Source organism: Salmo salar, chromosome ssa17 (assembly GCF_905237065.1).
Source record: "Salmo salar chromosome ssa17, Ssal_v3.1, whole genome shotgun sequence".
Taxonomy (NCBI): Eukaryota; Metazoa; Chordata; class Actinopteri; order Salmoniformes; family Salmonidae; genus Salmo; species Salmo salar.
Window position 1 is genome coordinate 76,255,942 of NC_059458.1, and position 21,213 is coordinate 76,277,154.

The window sequence follows — 21,213 nt, forward strand, 5'->3', positions numbered from 1 at the left end:
AGTCTGTCTACCATTTACTGGTGGTCTCTTAGTCTGTCTACCATTTACTGGTGGTCTCTTAGTCTGTCTACTGGTGGTCTCTTAGTCTGTCTACTGGTGGTCTCTTAGTCTGTCTACTGGTGGTCTCTTAGTCTGTCTACTGGTGGTCTCTTAGTCTGTCTACTGGTGGTCTCTAGTCTGTCTACCATTTACTGGTGGTCTCTTAGTCTGTCTACTGGTGGTCTCTTAGTCTGTCTACTGGTGGTCTCTTAGTCTGTCTACCATTTACTGGTGGTCTCTTAGTCTGTCTACCATTTACTGGTGGTCTCTTAGTCTGTCTACTGGTGGTCTCTAGTCTGTCTACCATTTACTGGTGGTCTCAGTCTGTCTACTGGTGGTCTCTTAGTCTGTCTACTGGTGGTCTCTTGGTCTGTCTACCATTTACTGGTGGTCTCTTAGTCTGTCTACTGGTGGTCTCTTAGTCTGTCTACTGGTGGTCTCTTAGTCTGTCTACTGGTGGTCTCTCAGTCTGTCTACTGGTGGTCTCTTAGTCTGTCTACTGGTGGTCTCTTAGTCTGTCTACCATTTACTGGTGGTCTCTTAGTCTGTCTACTGGTGGTCTCTTAGTCTGTCTACTGGTGGTCTCTTAGTCTGTCTACCATTTACTGGTGGTCTCTTAGTCTGTCTACTGGTGGTCTCTTAGTCTGTCTACCGTTTACTGGTGGTCTCTTAGTCTGTCTACCATTTACTGGTGGTCTCTTAGTCTGTCTACCATTTACTGGTGGTCTCTTAGTCTGTCTACTGGTGGTCTCTTAGTCTGTCTACTGGTGGTCTCTTAGTCTGTCTACTGGTGGTCTCTTAGTCTGTCTACCATTTACTGGTGGTCTCTTAGTCTGTCTACCATTTACTGGTGGTCTCTTAGTCTGTCTACCATTTACTGGTGGTCTCTAGTCTGTCTACCATTTACTGGTGGTCTCTAGTCTGTCTACCATTTACTGGTGGTCTCTAGTCTGTCTACCATGTGCGTGAGAGCGAGACAGAGAGTTGTTTCTGCATTAAAAAAACTAAATCTGAATCTTAGATCTGACCTGATACCTGTAGAGAACCATTCACACAGACCTGATACCTGTAGAGAACCATTCACACTGACCTGATACCTGTAGAGAACCATTCACACAGACCTGATACCTGTAGAGAACCATTCACACTGACCTTATACCTGTAGAGAACCATTCACACTGACCTGATACCTGTAGAGAACCATTCACACAGACCTGATACCTGTAGAGAACCATTCACAGAGACCTGATACCTGTAGAGAACCATTCACACAGACCTGATACCTGTAGAGAACCATTCACACTGACCTGATACCTGTAGAGAACCATTCACACAGACCTGATACCTGTAGAGAACCATTCACACTGACCTGATACCTGTAGAGAACCATTCACACTGACCTGATACCTGTAGAGAACCATTCACACAGACCTGATACCTGTAGAGAACCATTCACACAGACCTGATACCTGTAGAGAACCATTCACACTGACCTGATACCTATAGAGAACCATTCACACTGACCTGATACCTGTAGAGAACCACCTGATACCTGTAGAGAACCACCTGATACCTGTAGAGAACCATTCACACAGACCTGATACCTGTAGAGAACCATTCACACTGACCTGATCCTTGTAGAGAACCACCTGATACCTGTAGAGAACCATTCACACTGACCTGATACCTGTAGAGAACCATTCACACAGACCTGATACCTGTAGAGAACCATTCACACAGACCTGATACCTGTAGAGAACCATTCACACAGACCTGATACCTGTAGAGAACCATTCACACTGACCTGATACCTGTAGAGAACCATTCACACAGACCTGATACCTGTAGAGAACCATTCACACTGACCTGATACCTGTAGAGAACCATTCACACTGACCTGATACCTGTAGAGAACCATTCACACAGACCTGATACCTGTAGAGAACCATTCACACTGACCTGATACCTGTAGAGAACCATTCACACTGACCTGATACCTGTAGAGAACCATTCACACAGACCTGAAACCTGTAGAGAACTATTCACACAGACCTGATACCTGTAGAGAACCATTCACACAGACCTGATACCTGTAGAGAACCATTCACACAGACCTGATACCTGTAGAGAACCATTCACACAGACCTGATACCTGTAGAGAACCATTCACACTGACCTGATACCTGTAGAGAACCATTCACACAGACCTGATACCTGTAGAGAACCACCTGATATCTGTAGAGAACCATTCACACTGACCTGATACCTGTAGAGAACCATTCACACAGACCTGATACCTGTAGAGAACCATTCACACGACCTGATACCTGTAGAGAACCATTCACACAGACCTGATACCTGTAGCAACTATTCACACTGACCTGATACCTGTAGAGAACCATTCACACTGACCTGATACCTGTAGAGAACCATTCACACAGACCTGATACCTGTAGAGAACCATTCACACAGACCTGATACCTGTAGAGAACCATTCACACTGACCTGATACCTGTAGAGAACCATTCACACAGACATGATACCTGTCGAGAACCATTCACACTGACCTCATACCTGTAGAGAACCACCTGATACCTGTAGAGAACCATTCACACAGACCTGATACCTGTAGAGAACCGTTCACACTGACCTGATACCTGCAGAGAACCACCTGATACCTGTAGCGAACCATTCACACAGACCTGATACCTGTAGAGAACCATTCACACTGACCTGATACCTGTGGAGAACCATTCACACAGACCTGATACCTGTAGAGAACCATTCACACTGACCTGCTACCTGTAGAGAACCATTCACACTGACCTGATACCTGTAGAGAACCATTCACACAGACCTGATACCTGTAGAGAACCATTCACACTGACCTGATACCTGTAGAGAACCATTCACACAGACCTGATACCTGTAGAGAACCATTCACACTGACCTGATACCTGTAGAGAACCATTCACACAGACGTGATACCTGTAGAGAACCATTCACACTGACCTGATACCTGTAGAGAACCATTCACACTGACCTGATACCTGTAGAGAACCATTCACACTGACCTGATACCTGTAGAGAACCATTCACACTGACCTGATACCTGTAGAGAACCATTCACACTGACCTGATAACTGTAGAGAACCATTCACACAGACCTGATACCTGTAGAGAACCATTCACACAGACCTGATACCTGTAGAGAACCATTCACACTGACCTGATACCTGTAGAGAACCATTCACACAGACCTGATACCTGTAGAGAACCATTCACACAGACCTGATACCTGTAGAGAACAATTCACACTGACCTGATACCTGTAGAGAACCATTCACACAGACCTGATACCTGTAGAGAACCATTCACACTGACCTGATACCTGTAGAGAACCATTCACACAGACCTGATACCTGTAGAGAACCATTCACACTGACCTGATAAATGTAGAGAACCATTCACACAGACGTGATACCTGTAGAGAACCATTCACACTGACCTGATACCTGTAGAGAACCATTCACACTGACCTGATACCTGTAGAGAACCATTCACACAGACCTGATCCTGTAGAGAACCATTCACACAGACCTGATACCTGTAGAGAACCATTCACACTGACCTGATACCTGTAGAGAACCATTCACACAGACCTGATACCTGTAGAGAACCATTCACACAGACCTGATACCTGTAGAGAACCATTCACACAGACCTGATACCTGTAGAGAACCATTCACACTGACCTGATACCTGTAGAGAACCATTCACACTGACCTGATACCTGTAGAGAACCATTCACACAGACCTGATACCTGTAGAGAACCATTCACACTGACCTGATACCTGTAGAGAACCATTCACACAGACCTGATACCTGTAGAGAACCATTCACACAGACCTGATACCTGTAGAGAACCATTCACACTGACCTGATACCTGTAGAGAACCATTCACACTGACCTGATACCTGTAGAGAACCATTCACACAGACCTGATACCTGTAGAGAACTATTCACACTGACCTGATACCTGTAGAGAACCATTCACACTGACCTGATACCTGTAGAGAACCATTCACACTGACCTGATACCTGTAGAGAACCATTCACACAGACCTGTTACCTGTAGAGAACCATTCACACTGACCTGATACCTGTAGAGAACCATTCACACTGACCTGATACCTGTAGAGAACCATTCACACAGACCTGATACCTGTAGAGAACCACTCACACTGACCTGATACCTGTAGAGAACCATTCACACTGACCTGATACCTGTAGAGAACCATTCACACAGACCTGATACCTGTAGAGAACCATTCACACAGACCTGATACCTGTAGAGAACCATTCACACAGACCTGATACCTGAAGAGAACCATTCACACAGACCTGATACCTGTAGAGAACCACCTGATATCTGTAGAGAACCATTCACACAGACCTGATACATGTAGAGAACCATTCACACAGACCTGATACCTGTAGAGAACCATTCACACAGACCTGATACCTGTAGAGAACCATTCACACTGACCTGATACCTGTAGAGAACCATTCACACAGACCTGATACCTGTAGAGAACCATTCACACTGACCTGATACCTGTAGAGAACCATTCACACTGACCTGATACCTGTAGAGAACCATTCACACTGACCTGATACCTGTAGAGAACCATTCACACAGACCTGATACCTGTAGAGAACCATTCACACTGACCTGATACCTGTAGAGAACCATTCACACAGACCTGATACCTGTAGAGAACCATTCACACAGACCTGATACCTGTAGAGAACCATTCACACAGACCTGATACCTGTAGAGAACCATTCACACTGACCTGATACCTGTAGAGAACCATTCACACTGACCTGATACCTGTAGAGAACCATTCACACTGACCTGATACCTGTAGAGAACCATTCACACAGACCTGATACCTGTAGAGAACCATTCACACTGACCTGATACCTGTAGAGAACCATTCACACAGACCTGATACCTGTAGAGAACCATTCACACTGACCTGATACCTGTAGAGAACCACCTGATACCTGTAGAGAACCATTCACACAGACATGATACCTGTAGAGAACCATTCACACAGACCTGAAAGCTGTAGAGAACCATTCACACAGACCTGATACCTGTAGAGAACAATTCACACTGACCTGATACCTGTAGAGAACCATTCACACAGACCTGATACCTGTAGAGAACCATTCACACTGACCTGATACCTGTATAGAACCATTCACACAGACCTGATACCTGTAGAGAACCATTCACACTGACCTGATACCTGTAGAGAACCATTCACACAGACCTGATACCTACAGGGAACCATTCACACTGACCTGATACCTGTAGAGAACCACCTGATACCTGTAGAGAACCATTCACACTGACCTGATACCTGTAGAGAACCATTCACACAGACCTGATACCTGTAGAGAACCATTCACACTGACCTGATACCTGTAGAGAACCATTCACACAGACCTGATACCTGTAGAGAACCATTCACACAGACCTGATACCTGTAGAGAACCATTCACACAGACCTGATACCTGTAGAGAACCATTCACACAGACCTGATACCTGTAGAGAACCATTCACACTGACCTGATACCTGTAGAGAACCATTCACACTGACCTGATACCTGTAGAGAACCATTCACACTGACCTGATACCTGTAGAGAACCATTCACACTGACCTGATACCTGTAGAGAACCATTCACACAGACCTGATACCTGTAGAGAACCATTCACACAGACCTGATACCTGTAGAGAACCATTCACACAGACCTGATACCTGTAGAGAACCATTCACACTGACCTGATACCTGTAGAGAACCATTCACACTGACCTGATACCTGTAGAGAACCATTCACACTGACCTGATACCTGTAGAGAACCATTCACACAGACCTGATACCTGTAGAGAGCCATTCACACTGACCTGATACCTGTAGAGAACCATTCACACAGACCTGATACCTGTAGAGAACCATTCACACTGACCTGATACCTGTAGAGAACCACCTGATACCTGTAGAGAACCATTCACACAGACATGATACCTGTAGAGAACCATTCACACAGACCTGAAAGCTGTAGAGAACCATTCACACAGACCTGATACCTGTAGAGAACAATTCACACTGACCTGATACCTGTAGAGAACCATTCACACAGACCTGATACCTGTAGAGAACCATTCACACTGACCTGATACCTGTATAGAACCATTCACACAGACCTGATACCTGTAGAGAACCATTCACACTGACCTGATACCTGTAGAGAACCATTCACACAGACCTGATACCTACAGAGAACCATTCACACTGACCTGATACCTGTAGAGAACCACCTGATACCTGTAGAGAACCATTCACACAGACATGATACCTGTAGAGAACCATTCACACAGACCTGATACCTGTAGAGAACCATTCACACAGACCTGATACCTGTAGAGAACCACTCACACAGACCTGATACCTGTAGAGAACCATTCACACTGACCTGATACCTGTAGAGAACCATTCACACTGACCTGATACCTGAAGAGAACCATTCACACAGACCTGATACCTGTAGAGAACCATTCACACAGACCTGATACCTGTAGAGAACCATTCACACAGACCTGATACCTGTAGAGAACCATTCACACTGACCTGATACCTGTAGAGAACCATTCACACTGACCTGATACCTGTAGAGAACCATTCACACAGACCTGATACCTGTAGAGAACCATTCACACAGACCTGATACCTGTAGAGAACCATTCACACAGACCTGATACCTGTAGAGAACCATTCACACTGACCTGATACCTGTAGAGAACCATTCACACAGACCTGATACCTGTAGAGAACCATTCACACAGACCTGATACCTGTAGAGAACCATTCACACTGACCTGATACCTGTAGAGAACCATTCACACTGACCTGATACCTGTAGAGAACCATTCACACAGACCTGATACCTGTAGAGAACCATTCACACAGACCTGATACCTGTAGAGAACCATTCACACTGACCTGATACCTGTAGAGAACCATTCACACTGACCTGATACCTGTAGAGAACCATTCACACTGACCTGATACCTGTAGAGAACCATTCACACTGACCTGATACCTGTAGAGAACCATTCACACAGACCTGATACCTGTAGAGAACCATTCACACAGACCTGATACCTGTAGAGAACCATTCACACTGACCTGATACCTGTAGAGAACCATTCACACAGACCTGATGATACCTGTAGAGAACCATTCACACAGACCTGATACCTGTAGAGAACCATTCACACTGACCTGATACCTGTAGAGAACCATTCACACAGACCTGATACCTGTAGAGAACCATTCACACTGACCTGATACCTGTAGAGAACCATTCACACAGACCTGATACCTGTAGAGAACCATTCACACTGACCTGATACCTGTAGAGAACCATTCACACAGACCTGATACCTGTAGAGAACCATTCACACTGACCTGATACCTGAAGAGAACCATTCACACAGACCTGATACCTGTAGAGAACCATTCACACAGACCTGATACCTGTAGAGAACCATTCACACAGACCTGATACCTGTAGAGAACCATTCACACAGACCTGATACCTGTAGAGAACCATTCACACTGACCTGATACCTGTAGAGAACTATTCACACAGACCTGATACCTGTAGAGAACTATTCACACAGACCTGATACCTGTAGAGAACCATTCACACTGACCTGATACCTGTAGGGAACCATTAACACTGACATGATACCTGTAGAGAACCATTCACACAGACCTGATACCTGTAGAGAACCATTCACACTGACCTGATACCTGTAGAGAACCATTCACACAGACCTGATACCTGTAGAGAACCATTCACACAGACCTGATACCTGTAGAGAACCATTCACACAGACCTGAAAGCTGTAGAGAACCATTCACACTGACCTGATACCTGTAGAGAACCATTCACACTGACCTGATACCTGTAGAGAACCATTCACACAGACCTGATACCTGTAGAGAACCATTCACACTGACCTGATACCTGTAGAGAACCATTCACACAGACCTGATACCTGTAGAGAACCATTCACACAGACCTGATACCTGTAGAGAACCACCTGATACCTGTAGAGAACCATTCACACAGACCTGATACCTGTAGAGAACCATTCACACAGACCTGATACCTGTAGAGAACCACCTGATACCTGTAGAGAACCATTCACACAGACCTGATACCTGTAGAGAACCATTCACACTGACTGATACCTGTAGAGAACCATTCACACAGACCTGATACCTGTAGAGAACCATTCACACTGACTGATACCTGTAGAGAACCATTCACACAGACCTGATACCTGTAGAGAACCATTCACACAGACCTGATACCTGTAGAGAACCATTCACACTGACCTGATACCTGTAGAGAACCATTCACACAGACCTGATACCTGTAGAGAACCATTCCCACAGACCTGATACCTGTAGAGAACCATTCACACTGACCTGATACCTGTAGAGAACCATTCACACAGACCTGATACCTGTAGAGAACCATTCACACAGACCTGATACCTGTAGAGAACCATTCACACTGACCTGATACCTGTAGAGAACCACCTGATACCTGTAGAGAACCATTCACACTGACCTGATACCTGTAGAGAACCATTCACACAGACCTGATACCTGTAGAGAACCATTCACACAGACCTGATACCTGTAGAGAACCATTCACACAGACCTGATACCTGTAGAGAACCATTCACACTGACCTGATACCTGTAGAGAACCATTCACACAGACCTGATACCTGTAGAGAACCACTCACACAGACCTGATACCTGTAGAGAACCATTCACACTGACCTGATACCTGTAGAGAACCATTCACACAGACCTGATACCTGTAGAGAACCATTCACACTGACCTGATACCTATAGAGAACCATTCACACAGACATGATACCTGTAGAGAACCATTCACACTGACCTGATACCTGTAGAGAACCATTCACACAGACCTGATACCTGTAGAGAACCATTCACACAGACCTGATACCTGTAGAGAACCATTCACACTGACCTGATACCTGTAGAGAACCATTCACACAGACCTGATACCTGTAGAGAACCATTCACACAGACCTGATACCTGTAGAGAACCATTCACACTGACCTGATACCTGTAGAGAACCATTCACACAGACCTGATACCTGTAGAGAACCATTCACACTGACCTGATACCTGTAGAGAACCATTCACACTGACCTGATACCTGTAGAGAACCATTCACACAGACCTGATACCTGTAGAGAACCATTCACACAGACCTGATACCTGTAGAGAACCATTCACACAGACCTGATACCTGTAGAGAACCATTCACACTGACCTGATACCTGTAGAGAACCATTCACACAGACCTGATACCTGTAGAGAACCATTCACACTGACCTGATACCTGTTTTCTGGTTACAGGTTCTGTGAAAATGCAGGAATCATGACTAGGTCTTTTTGTGGTTATTAATTGACTGTTTTTTTTAACCCCCATACCCCTTTCAGATAACAGCTGCTGTACAGAAGCTGGCATGGTAAATTAGTGGGATATTTGTCTGGTTATAAAAGGGGTATGTAACGCCAAACTGTTATGCTTTGGTCACCAGTTGCTGTTTTTGCATTTTAAAAAAAACGTCATGTGTTTTATGAATGATGATGTGAGTCACATTACGACTTCCTTTAGGCACTGAATCATATCCTTTATTAACAGTAAACACATCTACATGAAGACTTTAAATACATATCGGGTGTGTGAGTCAACTTGATGGAATATCTTCTAATGAACATCACCTAGCTATAAGATCACTAGGCATGGTCAATCAAAACATAGCCTGAATAGGTCCCTACACAGGGACAGCGTGTGTATAGCCTGAATAGGTCCCTACACAGGGACAGCGTGTGTGTATAGCCTGAATAGGTCCCTACACAGGGACAGCGTGTGTATAGCCTGAATAGGTCCCTACACAGGGACAGCGTGTGTATAGCCTGAATAGGTCCCTACACAGGGACAGCGTGTGTATAGCCTGAATAGGTCCCTACACAGGGACAGCGTGTGTATAGCCTGAATAGGTCCCTACACAGGGACAGCGTGTGTATAGCCTGAATAGGTCCCTACACAGGGACAGCGTGTGTATAGCCTGAATAGGTCCCTACACAGGGACAGCGTGTGTATAGCCTGAATAGGTCCCTACACAGGGACAGCGTGTGTATAGCCTGAATAGGTCCCTACACAGGGACAGCGTGTGTATAGCCTGAATAGGTCCCTACACAGGGACAGCGTGTGTATAGCCTGAATAGGTCCCTACACAGGGACAGCGTGTGTATAGCCTGAATAGGTCCCTACACAGGGACAGCGTGTGTATAGCCTGAATAGGTCCCTACACAGGGACAGCGTGTGTATAGCCTGAATAGGTCCCTACACAGGGACAGCGTGTGTATAGCCTGAATAGGTCCCTACACAGGGACAGCGTGTGTATAGCCTGAATAGGTCCCTACACAGGGACAGCGTGTGTATAGCCTGAATAGGTCCCTACACAGGGACAGCGTGTGTATAGCCTGAATAGGTCCCTACACAGGGACAGCGTGTGTATAGCCTGTCTGTCTCCAATCAATGCTTCACAAATAAACAACAACAAGTCATATCAAATACAAACCAAATTGTTGAGTCGTTCACGGCAAAGTTATATTGAAGGAAATGTGTTACAAAGTAAATGACTGTGTAGCAGCTATGCATAGGCTCAACCTATAGCCGAGATTTACTGGCGAAGCTAAGGGGATAAAACATCCTTACGGTCTATATCATTTCTAAAATAGAAACAGCCGTTACAATTTCACACAATTATATTATTCCCTGTATATTTCAAATACATGGAATTGTATAGTTCTGCGATCCTATATGTTGTTGAATCGTGAAAGTAAACCTGGGCGGTTCGATGGGCTTATCTACAACGACTGAGTCCTCTCTACTTACAATCATTACCAACCTTAACGTCCTAGAACCGCATTTCAAAACAAACCGAAACCGTTTTGTAAAACAGTAACAACAACATTCCATGTTTTACTGTCTCTGCACATCGGTTTGATTGTTCCAGGTTTTGCGTTAACAACATCGGTACAGCGCTGCAAGCTGCATCCGGACAGAGTTGCCTATCCCCAAAGCGCAATGGGAACACACACACACACACACTAGCATAGTAGCAACTGCATATATGTCTGACATGTATGTTAACCTACATCGGATTAATAAATACATTAAGACCGACCTTAACAGGCTTCCTCGGTCTGCCCGGTCTGCGCTTGGCCGGAGCCTCTGCAGCCGCCGCTGGCTCCTGCTCCTGGGTCCCGGTCCCTGAACTCTCCCCGGCTTCTTCACCGCGTGCACTCATTGTGACTTTGTACCAAAATAGTAATCTCTCCTGCAGCAGTTTCTAGTCTACTGTACTACTACACACGGTCAGCCTGGAGCCTATCCTGCCCTGCCTGCCTGCCTGCACACCAACCGACCACACCACCAGCCACCGGACGTCCTGGTGCACGAGTTTGAGAGGGGGAATCCTCTTGTTGTAAACTAATGCACGAATCAACCGGTGTGTAGTCTATCAAAATGAATCGGAATAAGTTGGTGCTACTGAAAAGAAAAAACTAAATAAATAAAAAACGCCTGAGGGAGATGTTGCTTGAGTGTATTATGAACAGCACGTGCTGCCCACTTCGGTATTTGGCTCAGTTTAAAAAAAACTCCCCGTCTCCCCTTTCTGTGGAAGTGGGTGGGGGGTGGCTTTGGTGATAAAATAAGCCCGTGATCGATTGGAATTTCAGCTCCCGTCGTTACAAATGAGCGGGAGAACTATTGAAATGAAATGGTGACAGCAGCCGCACTGTCAAATCCACGTGTCACGATTTGACTGACAAATAACAATAACTAGACTTTTATACCCTAGGCTATATGGCCGGGGCAAGAGTTTTTTTTTACATGGATTGGCAAGACTACAAAAAACAGAGGGCATTATAAATGCATCTCCACAGCCCACACGAAACCAGCCTACTCACTGAATGAGAATGAGGTAAAAAAAAAAAAATGAAAACAAAAAAAACTAAGAGAAAGAGGGGAAGAAAGCACCTTTCCTGTGGGTGGATAATGGAGGAGAGGAGGAGAGGAGGAGGGAGGCACCACAAAACAGAAAAAAAACTGGCCCTATGCCAGAGAAAACATGAGTAATTCTGCAATGCTAAGAGGGAGACCACAGTGAGACAAAGTCACGTGTCCAGCAGCACCATTCATGTAACTGGCATAGGTCCAATCAGAGAGGGGAGAGCAGTGGAGCTCCAGGCAAAGAGGGGTCAGCAGTGCAGCACCAGGCAGAGAGGGAAGAGCAGTGTAAGTCCAGGAAGAGAGGGGAGAGCAGTGCAGCACCAGACAGTGCAGCTCCAGGCAGAGAGGGGAGAGCAGTACAGCACCAGGCAGAGAGGGGAGAGCAGTGCAGCTCCAGGAAGAGAGGGGAGAGCAGTGCAGCTCCAGGCAGAGAGGGGAGAGCAGTACAGCACCAGGCAGAGAGGGGAGAGCAGTGCAGCACCAGGCAGAAAGGGGAGAGCAGTGCAGCTCCAGGCAGAGAGGGGAGAGCAGTGCAGCTCCAGGCAGACAGGGGAGAGCAGTGCAGCTCCAGGCAGAGAGGGGAGAGCAGTGCAGCTCCAGGCAGAGAGGGGAGAGCAGTGCAGCTCCAGGCTGAGAGGGGAGAGCAGTGCAGCTCCAGGCAGAGAGGGGAGAGCAGTGCTGCTCCAGGCAGAGAGGGGAGAGCAGTGCAGCTCCAGGCAGACAGGGGAGAGCAGTGCATCTCCAGGCATAGAGGGGAGAGCAGTGCAGCACCAGGCAGAAAGGGGAGAGCAGTACAGCTCCAGACAGAGAGGGGAGAGCAGTGCAGCTCCAGACAGAGAGGGGAGAGCAGTGCTGCTCCAGGCAGAGAGGGAAGAGCAGTGCAGCTCCAGGCAGAGAGGGGAGAGCAGTGCAGCTCCAGGCAGAGAGGGGAGAGCAGTGCTGCTCCAGGCAGACAGGGGAGAGCAGTGCAGCTCCAGGCAGAGAGGGGAGAGCAGTGCAGCTCCAGGCATAGAGGGGAGAGCAGTGCAGCTCCAGGCAGAGAGGGGAGAGCAGCTCATTTCATAATAGACAGAATGAGAGTATGTATTCCTATTATGAACTCTAACCCCACCCACTATTGGAGATCGGAATCCCATCAGCTATCTATGGCCAGGCTATCTGTGGCCAGGCTTTCTGTGGCCAGGCTGTCTGTGGCCAGGCATCTGATTTATCCATTAGAGATTTATCTAGGCTGCTAACCAGCAGTGGGATGGATGCAGGGTGCTAACCAGCAGTGAGATGCAGGGTGCTAACCAGCAGTGGGATGCAGGGTGCTAACCAGCAGTGGGATGGATGCAGGGTGCTAACCAGCAGTGGGATGGATGCAGGGTGCTAACCAGCAGTGAGATGGAGGGTGCTAACCAGCAGTGAGACGGATGCAGGGTGCTAACCAGCAGTGGGATGGAGGGTGCTAACCAGCAGTGGGATGGATGCAGGGTGCTAACCAGCAGTGAGATGGATGCAGGGTGCTAACCAGCAGTGGGATGCAGGGTGCTAACCAGCAGTGGGATGGATGCAGGGTGCTAACCAGCAGTGGGATGGAGGCAGGGTGCTAACCAGCAGTGAGATGCAGGGTGCTAACCAGCAGTGGGATGCAGGGTGCTAACCAGCAGTGGGATGCAGGGTGCTAACCAGCAGTGGGATGCAGGGTGCTAACCAGCAGTGGGATGCAGGGTGCTAACCAGCAGTGGGATGGATGCAGGGTGCTAACCAGCAGTGGGATGGAGGCAGGGTGCTAACCAGCAGTGGGATGGATGCAGGGTGCTAACCAGCAGTGAGATGCAGGGTGCTAACCAGCAGTGGGATGCAGGGTGCTAACCAGCAGTGGGATGCAGGGTGCTAACCAGCAGTGGGATGCAGGGTGCTAACCAGCAGTGAGATGCAGGGTGCTAACCAGCAGTGAGATGCAGGGTGCTAACCAGCAGTGGGATGCAGGGTGCTAACCAGCAGTGGGATGGAGGGTGCAAACCAGCAGTGAGATGCAGGGTGCTAACCAGCAGTGAGATGCAGGGTGCTAACCAGCAGTGAGATGGATGCAGGGTGCTAACCAGCAGTGGGATGCAGGGTGCTAACCAGCAGTGGGATGGAGGGTGCTAACCAGCAGTGGGATGCAGGGTGCTAACCAGCAGTGGGATGCAGGGTGCTAACCAGCAGTGGGATGGAGGCAGGGTGCTAACCAGCAGTGGGATGCAGGGTGCTAACCAGCAGTGGGATGCAGGGTGCTAACCAGCAGTGGGATGCAGGGTGCTAACCAGCAGTGGGATGGAGGCAGGGTGCTAACCAGCAGTGGGATGCAGGGTGCTAACCAGCAGTGGGATGCAGGGTGCTAACCAGCAGTGGGATGGAGGCAGGGTGCTAACCAGCAGTGGGATGCAGGGTGCTAACCAGCAGTGGGATGCAGGGTGCTAACCAGCAGTGGGATGCAGGGTGCTAACCAGCAGTGGGATGGATGCAGGGTGCTAACCAGCAGTGGGATGGAGGCAGGGTGCTAACCAGCAGTGGGATGCAGGGTGCTAACCAGCAGTGAGATGGATGCAGGGTGCTAACCAGCAGTGGGATGCAGGGTGCTAACCAGCAGTGGGATGGAGGCAGGGTGCTAACCAGCAGTGGGATGGATGCAGGGTGCTAACCAGCAGTGGGATGGATGCAGGGTGCTAACCAGCAGTGAGATGCAGGGTGCTAACCAGCAGTGGGATGCAGGGTGCTAACCAGCAGTGGGATGCAGGGTGCTAACCAGCAGTGGGATGGATGCAGGGTGCTAACCAGCAGTGGGATGGAGGCAGGGTGCTAACCAGCAGTGGGATGCAGGGTGCTAACCAGCAGTGGGATGCAGGGTGCTAACCAGCAGTGGGATGCAGGGTGCTAACCAGCAGTGGGATGGAGGCAGGGTGCTAACCAGCAGTGGGATGCAGGGTGCTAACCAGCAGTGAGACGCAGGGTGCTAACCAGCAGTGGGATGCAGAGTGCTAACCAGCAGTGGGAGGCAGGGTGCTAACCAGCAGTGAGATGGATGCAGGGTGCTAACCAGCAGTGGGATGCAGGGTGCTAACCAGCAGTGGGATGGAGGCAGGGTGCTAACCAGCAGTGGGATGCAGGGTGCTAACCAGCAGTGAGATGCAGGGTGCTAACCAGCAGTGGGATGCAGGGTGCTAACCAGCAGTGGGATGCAGGGTGCTAACCAGCAGTGGGATGCAGGGTGCTAACCAGCAGTGGGATGCAGGGTGCTAACCAGCAGTGGGATGCAGGGTGCTAACCAGCAGTGGGATGCAGGGTGCTAACCAGCAGTGAGATGCAGGGTGCTAACCAGCAGTGGGATGCAGGGTGCTAACCAGCAGTGGGATGCAGGGTGCTAACCAGCAGTGGGATGCAGGGTGCTAACCAGCAGTGAGATGCAGGGTGCTAACCAGCAGTGGGATGGATGCAGGGTGCTAACCAGCAGTGGGATGGATGCAGGGTGCTAACCAGCAGTGAGATGCAGGGTGCTAACCAGCAGTGAGATGCAGGGTGCTAACCAGCAGTGGGATGGTGGGTGCTAACCAGCAGTGAGATGGATGCAGGGTGCTAACCAGCAGTGGGATGCAGGGTGCTAACCAGCAGTGGGATGCAGGGTGCTAACCAGCAGTGGGATGGATGCAGAGTGCTAACCAGCAGTGAGATGCAGGGTGCTAACCAGCAGTGGGATGCAGGGTGCTAACCAGCAGTGGGATGCAGGGTGCTAACCAGCAGTGGGATGCAGGGTGCTAACCAGCAGTGGGATGGAGGCAGGGTGCTAACCAGCAGTGGGATGGATGCAGGGTGCTAACCAGCAGTGGGATGCAGGGTGCTAACCAGCAGTGGGATGGAGGGTGCTAACCAGCAGTGGGATGGAGGGTGCTAACCAGCAGTGAGATGGATGCAGGGTGCTAACCAGCAGTGAGATGGATGCAGGGTGCTAACCAGCAGTGGGATGTAGGGTGCTAACCAGCAGTGGGATGCAGGGTGCTAACCAGCAGTGAGATGCAGGGTGCTAACAAGCAGTGGGATGCAGGGTGCTAACCAGCAGTGAGATGCAGGGTGCTAACCAGCAGTGGGATGCAGGGTGCTAACCAGCAGTGGGATGCAGGGTGCTAACCAGCAGTGGGATGGAGGCAGGGTGCTAACCAGCAGTGGGATGGAGGCAGGGTGCTAACCAGCAGTGGGATGCAGGGTGCTAACCAGCAGTGAGATGGATGCAGGGTGCTAACCAGCAGTGGGATGCAGGGTGCTAACCAGCAGTGGGATGCAGGGTGCTAACCAGCAGTGGGATGGATGCAGGGTGCTAACCAGCAGTGGGATGGATGCAGGGTGCTAACCAGCAGTGGGATGCAGGGTGCTAACCAGCAGTGGGATGGAGGCAGGGTGCTAACCAGCAGTGGGATGCAGGGTGCTAACCAGCAGTGGGATGCAGGGTGCTAACCAGCAGTGGGATGGAGGGTGCTAACCAGCAGTGGGATGGAGGGTGCTAACCAGCAGTGAGATGGATGCAGGGTGCTAACCAGCAGTGAGATGGATGCAGGGTGCTAACCAGCAGTGGGATGTAGGGTGCTAACCAGCAGTGGGATGCAGGGTGCTAACCAGCAGTGGGATGCAGGGTGCTAACCAGCAGTGAGATGCAGGGTGCTAACCAGCAGTGGGATGCAGGGTGCTAACCAGCAGTGGGATGCAGGGTGCTAACCAGCAGTGGGATGCAGGGTGCTAACCAGCAGTGGGATGGATGCAGGGTGCTAACCAGCAGTGGGATGGATGCAGGGTGCTAACCAGCAGTGAGATGGAGGGTGCTAACCAGCAGTGAGAGGGATGCAGGGTGCTAACCAGCAGTGGGATGGAGGGTGCTAACCAGCAGTGGGATGGATGCAGGGTGCTAACCAGCAGTGGGATGGATGCAGGGTGCTAACCAGCAGTGGGATGCAGGGTGCTAACCAGCAGTGGGATGGATGCAGGGTGCTAACCAGCAGTGGGATTGAGGCAGGGTGCTAACCAGCAGTGAGATGCAGGGTGCTAACCAGCAGTGGGATGCAGGGTGCTAACCAGCAGTGGGATGCAGGGTGCTAACCAGCAGTGGGATGCAGGGTGCTAACCAGCAGTGGGATGCAGGGTGCTAACCAGCAGTGAGATGCAGGGTGCTAACCAGCAGTGAGATGCAGGGTGCTAACCAGCAGTGGGATGCAGGGTGCTAACCAGCAGTGGGATGGAGGGTGCAAACCAGCAGTGAGATGCAGGGTGCTAACCAGCAGTGAGATGCAGGGTGCTAACCAGCAGTGGGATGGATGCAGGGTGCTAACCAGCAGTGAGATGGATGCAGGGTGCTAACCAGCAGTGGGATGCAGGGTGCTAACCAGCAGTGGGATGGAGGGTGCTAACCAGCAGTGGGATGCAGGGTGCTAACCAGCAGTGGGATGCAGGGTGCTAACCAGCAGTGGGATGGAGGCAGGGTGCTAACCAGCAGTGGGATGCAGGGTGCTAACCAGCAGTGGGATGCAGGGTGCTAACCAGCAGTGGGATGCAGGGTGCTAACCAGCAGTGAGATGCAGGGTGCTAACCAGCAGTGGGATGCAGGGTGCTAACCAGCAGTGGGATGCAGGGTGCTAACCAGCAGTGGGATGCAGGGTGCTAACCAGCAGTGGGATGGAGGCAGGGTGCTAACCAGCAGTGGGATGCAGGGTGCTAACCAGCAGTGGGATGCAGGGTGCTAACCAGCAGTGGGATGCAGGGTGCTAACCAGCAGTGGGATGCAGGGTGCTAACCAGCAGTGGGATGCAGGGTGCTAACCAGCAGTGGGATGCAGGGTGCTAACCAGCAGTGGGATGGATGCAGGGTGCTAACCAGCAGTGGGATGCAGGGTGCTAACCAGCAGTGGGATGCAGGGTGCTAACCAGCAGTGGGATGGAGGCAGGGTGCTAACCAGCAGTGGGATGCAGGGTGCTAACCAGCAGTGAGATGGATGCAGGGTGCTAACCAGCAGTGGGATGCAGGGTGCTAACCAGCAGTGGGATGGAGGCAGGGTGCTAACCAGCAGTGGGATGGATGCAGGGTGCTAACCAGCAGTGAGATGCAGGGTGCTAACCAGCAGTGGGATGCAGGGTGCTAACCAGCAGTGGGATGCAGGGTGCTAACCAGCAGTGGGATGGATGCAGGGTGCTAACCAGCAGTGAGATGCAGGGTGCTAACCAGCAGTGGGATGCAGGGTGCTAACCAGCAGTGGGATGCAGGGTGCTAACCAGCAGTGGGATGGATGCAGGGTGCTAACCAGCAGTGGGATGCAGGGTGCTAACCAGCAGTGGGATGGATGCAGGGTGCTAACCAGCAGTGGGATGGAGGCAGGGTGCTAACCAGCAGTGGGATGCAGGGTGCTAACCAGCAGTGGGATGCAGGGTGCTAACCAGCAGTGGGATGCAGGGTGCTAACCAGCAGTGGGATGGAGGCAGGGTGCTAACCAGCAGTGGGATGCAGGGTGCTAACCAGCAGTGGGATGCAGGGTGCTAACCAGCAGTGGGATGCAGGGTGCTAACCAGCAGTGGGATGCAGGGTGCTAACCAGCAGTGGGATGCAGGGTGCTAACCAGCAGTGGGATGCAGGGTGCTAACCAGCAGTGAGATGCAGGGTGCTAACCAGCAGTGGGATGCAGGGTGCTAACCAGCAGTGGGATGCAGGGTGCTAACCAGCAGTGGGATGCAGGGTGCTAACCAGCAGTGAGATGCAGGGTGCTAACCAGCAGTGGGATGGATGCAGGGTGCTAACCAGCAGTGGGATGGATGCAGGGTGCTAACCAGCAGTGAGATGCAGGGTGCTAACCAGCAGTGAGATGCAGGGTGCTAACCAGCAGTGGGATGGTGGGTGCTAACCAGCAGTGAGATGGATGCAGGGTGCTAACCAGCAGTGGGATGCAGGGTGCTAACCAGCAGTGGGATGCAGGGTGCTAACCAGCAGTGGGATGGATGCAGGGTGCTAACCAGCAGTGAGATGCAGGGTGCTAACCAGCAGTGGGATGGATGCAGGGTGCTAACCAGCAGTGGGATGCAGGGTGCTAACCAGCAGTGGGATGCAGGGTGCTAACCAGCAGTGGGATGCAGGGTGCTAACCAGCAGTGGGATGCAGGGTGCTAACCAGCAGTGAGATGGATGCAGGGTGCTAACCAGCAGTGGGATGCAGGGTGCTAACCAGCAGTGGGATGCAGGGTGCTAACCAGCAGTGGGATGGATGCAGAGTGCTAACCAGCAGTGAGATGCAGGGTGCTAACCAGCAGTGGGATGCAGGGTGCTAACCAGCAGTGGGATGCAGGGTGCTAACCAGCAGTGGGATGCAGGGTGCTAACCAGCAGTGGGATGGAGGCAGGGTGCTAACCAGCAGTGGGATGGATGCAGGGTGCTAACCAGCAGTGGGATGCAGGGTGCTAACCAGCAGTGGGATGGAGGGTGCTAACCAGCAGTGGGATGGAGGGTGCTAACCAGCAGTGAGATGGATGCAGGGTGCTAACCAGCAGTGAGATGGATGCAGGGTGCTAACCAGCAGTGGGATGTAGGGTGCTAACCAGCAGTGGGATGCAGGGTGCTAACCAGCAGTGAGATGCAGGGTGCTAACCAGCAGTGGGATGCAGGGTGCTAACCAGCAGTGGGATGCAGGGTGCTAACCAGCAGTGGGATGGAGGGTGCTAACCAGCAGTGGGATGGAGGGTGCTAACCAGCAGTGAGATGGATGCAGGGTGCTAACCAGCAGTGAGATGGATGCAGGGTGCTAACCAGCAGTGGGATGTAGGGTGCTAACCAGCAGTGGGATGCAGGGTGCTAACCAGCAGTGAGATGCAGGGTGCTAACCAGCAGTGGGATGCAGGGTGCTAACCAGCAGTGAGATGCAGGGTGCTAACCAGCAGTGAGATGCAGGGTGCTAACCAGCAGTGGGATGCAGGGTGCTAACCAGCAGTGGGATGCAGGGTGCTAACCAGCAGTGAGATGGATGCAGGGTGCTAACCAGCAGTGGGATGCAGGGTGCTAACCAGCAGTGGGATGGAAGCACGGTGCTAACCAGCAGTGGGATGCAGGGTGCTAACCAGCAGTGAGATGCAGGGTGCTAACCAGCAGTGAGATGCAGGGTGCTAACCAGCAGTGAGATGCAGGGTGCTAACCAGCAGTGGGATGCAGGGTGCTAACCAGCAGTGGGATGGAGGCAGGGTGCTAACCAGCAGTGGGATGCAGGGTGCTAACCAGCAGTGGGATGCAGGGTGCTAACCAGCAGTGGGATGGAGGGTGCTAACCAGCAGTGGGATGGAGGGTGCTAACCAGCAGTGAGATGGATGCAGGGTGCTAACCAGCAGTGAGATGGATGCAGGGTGCTAACCAGCAGTGGGATGTAGGGTGCTAACCAGCAGTGGGATGCAGGGTGCTAACCAGCAGTGAGATGCAGGGTGCTAACCAGCAGTGGGATGCAGGGTGCTAACCAGCAGTGGGATGCAGGGTGCTAACCAGCAGTGGGATGCAGGGTGCTAACCAGCAGTGGGATGGATGCAGGGTGCTAACCAGCAGTGGGATGGATGCAGGGTGCTAACCAGCAGTGAGATGGAGGGTGCTAACCAGCAGTGAGACGGATGCAGGGTGCTAACCAGCAGTGGGATGGAGGGTGCTAACCAGCAGTGGGATGGATGCAGGGTGCTAACCAGCAGTGGGATGGATGCAGGGTGCTAACCAGCAGTGGGATGCAGGGTGCTAACCAGCAGTGGGATGGATGCAGGGTGCTAACCAGCAGTGGGATGGAGGCAGGGTGCTAACCAGCAGTGAGATGCAGGGTGCTAACCAGCAGTGGGATGCAGGGTGCTAACCAGCAGTGGGATGCAGGGTGCTAACCAGCAGTGGGATGCAGGGTGCTAACCAGCAGTGGGATGCAGGGTGCTAACCAG

The 21,213-nt window shown here is 50.9% G+C and overlaps 1 protein-coding gene across 1 annotated transcript in view; it reads right to left on the minus strand.

Moving 5' to 3' along the window:
• Positions 1-12,245, minus strand: part of hmga2 (high mobility group AT-hook 2) — an 87,826-nt gene extending 75,581 nt beyond the window's left edge. The window contains exon 1 of the mRNA XM_045700163.1: positions 11,440-12,245. Within this exon, the coding sequence (XP_045556119.1) occupies positions 11,440-11,562 (123 nt within the window). The 5' untranslated portion in view covers positions 11,563-12,245. The remainder of the gene's footprint in view (positions 1-11,439) is intronic.
• Between the last annotated feature and the right edge of the window lie 8,968 nt (positions 12,246-21,213).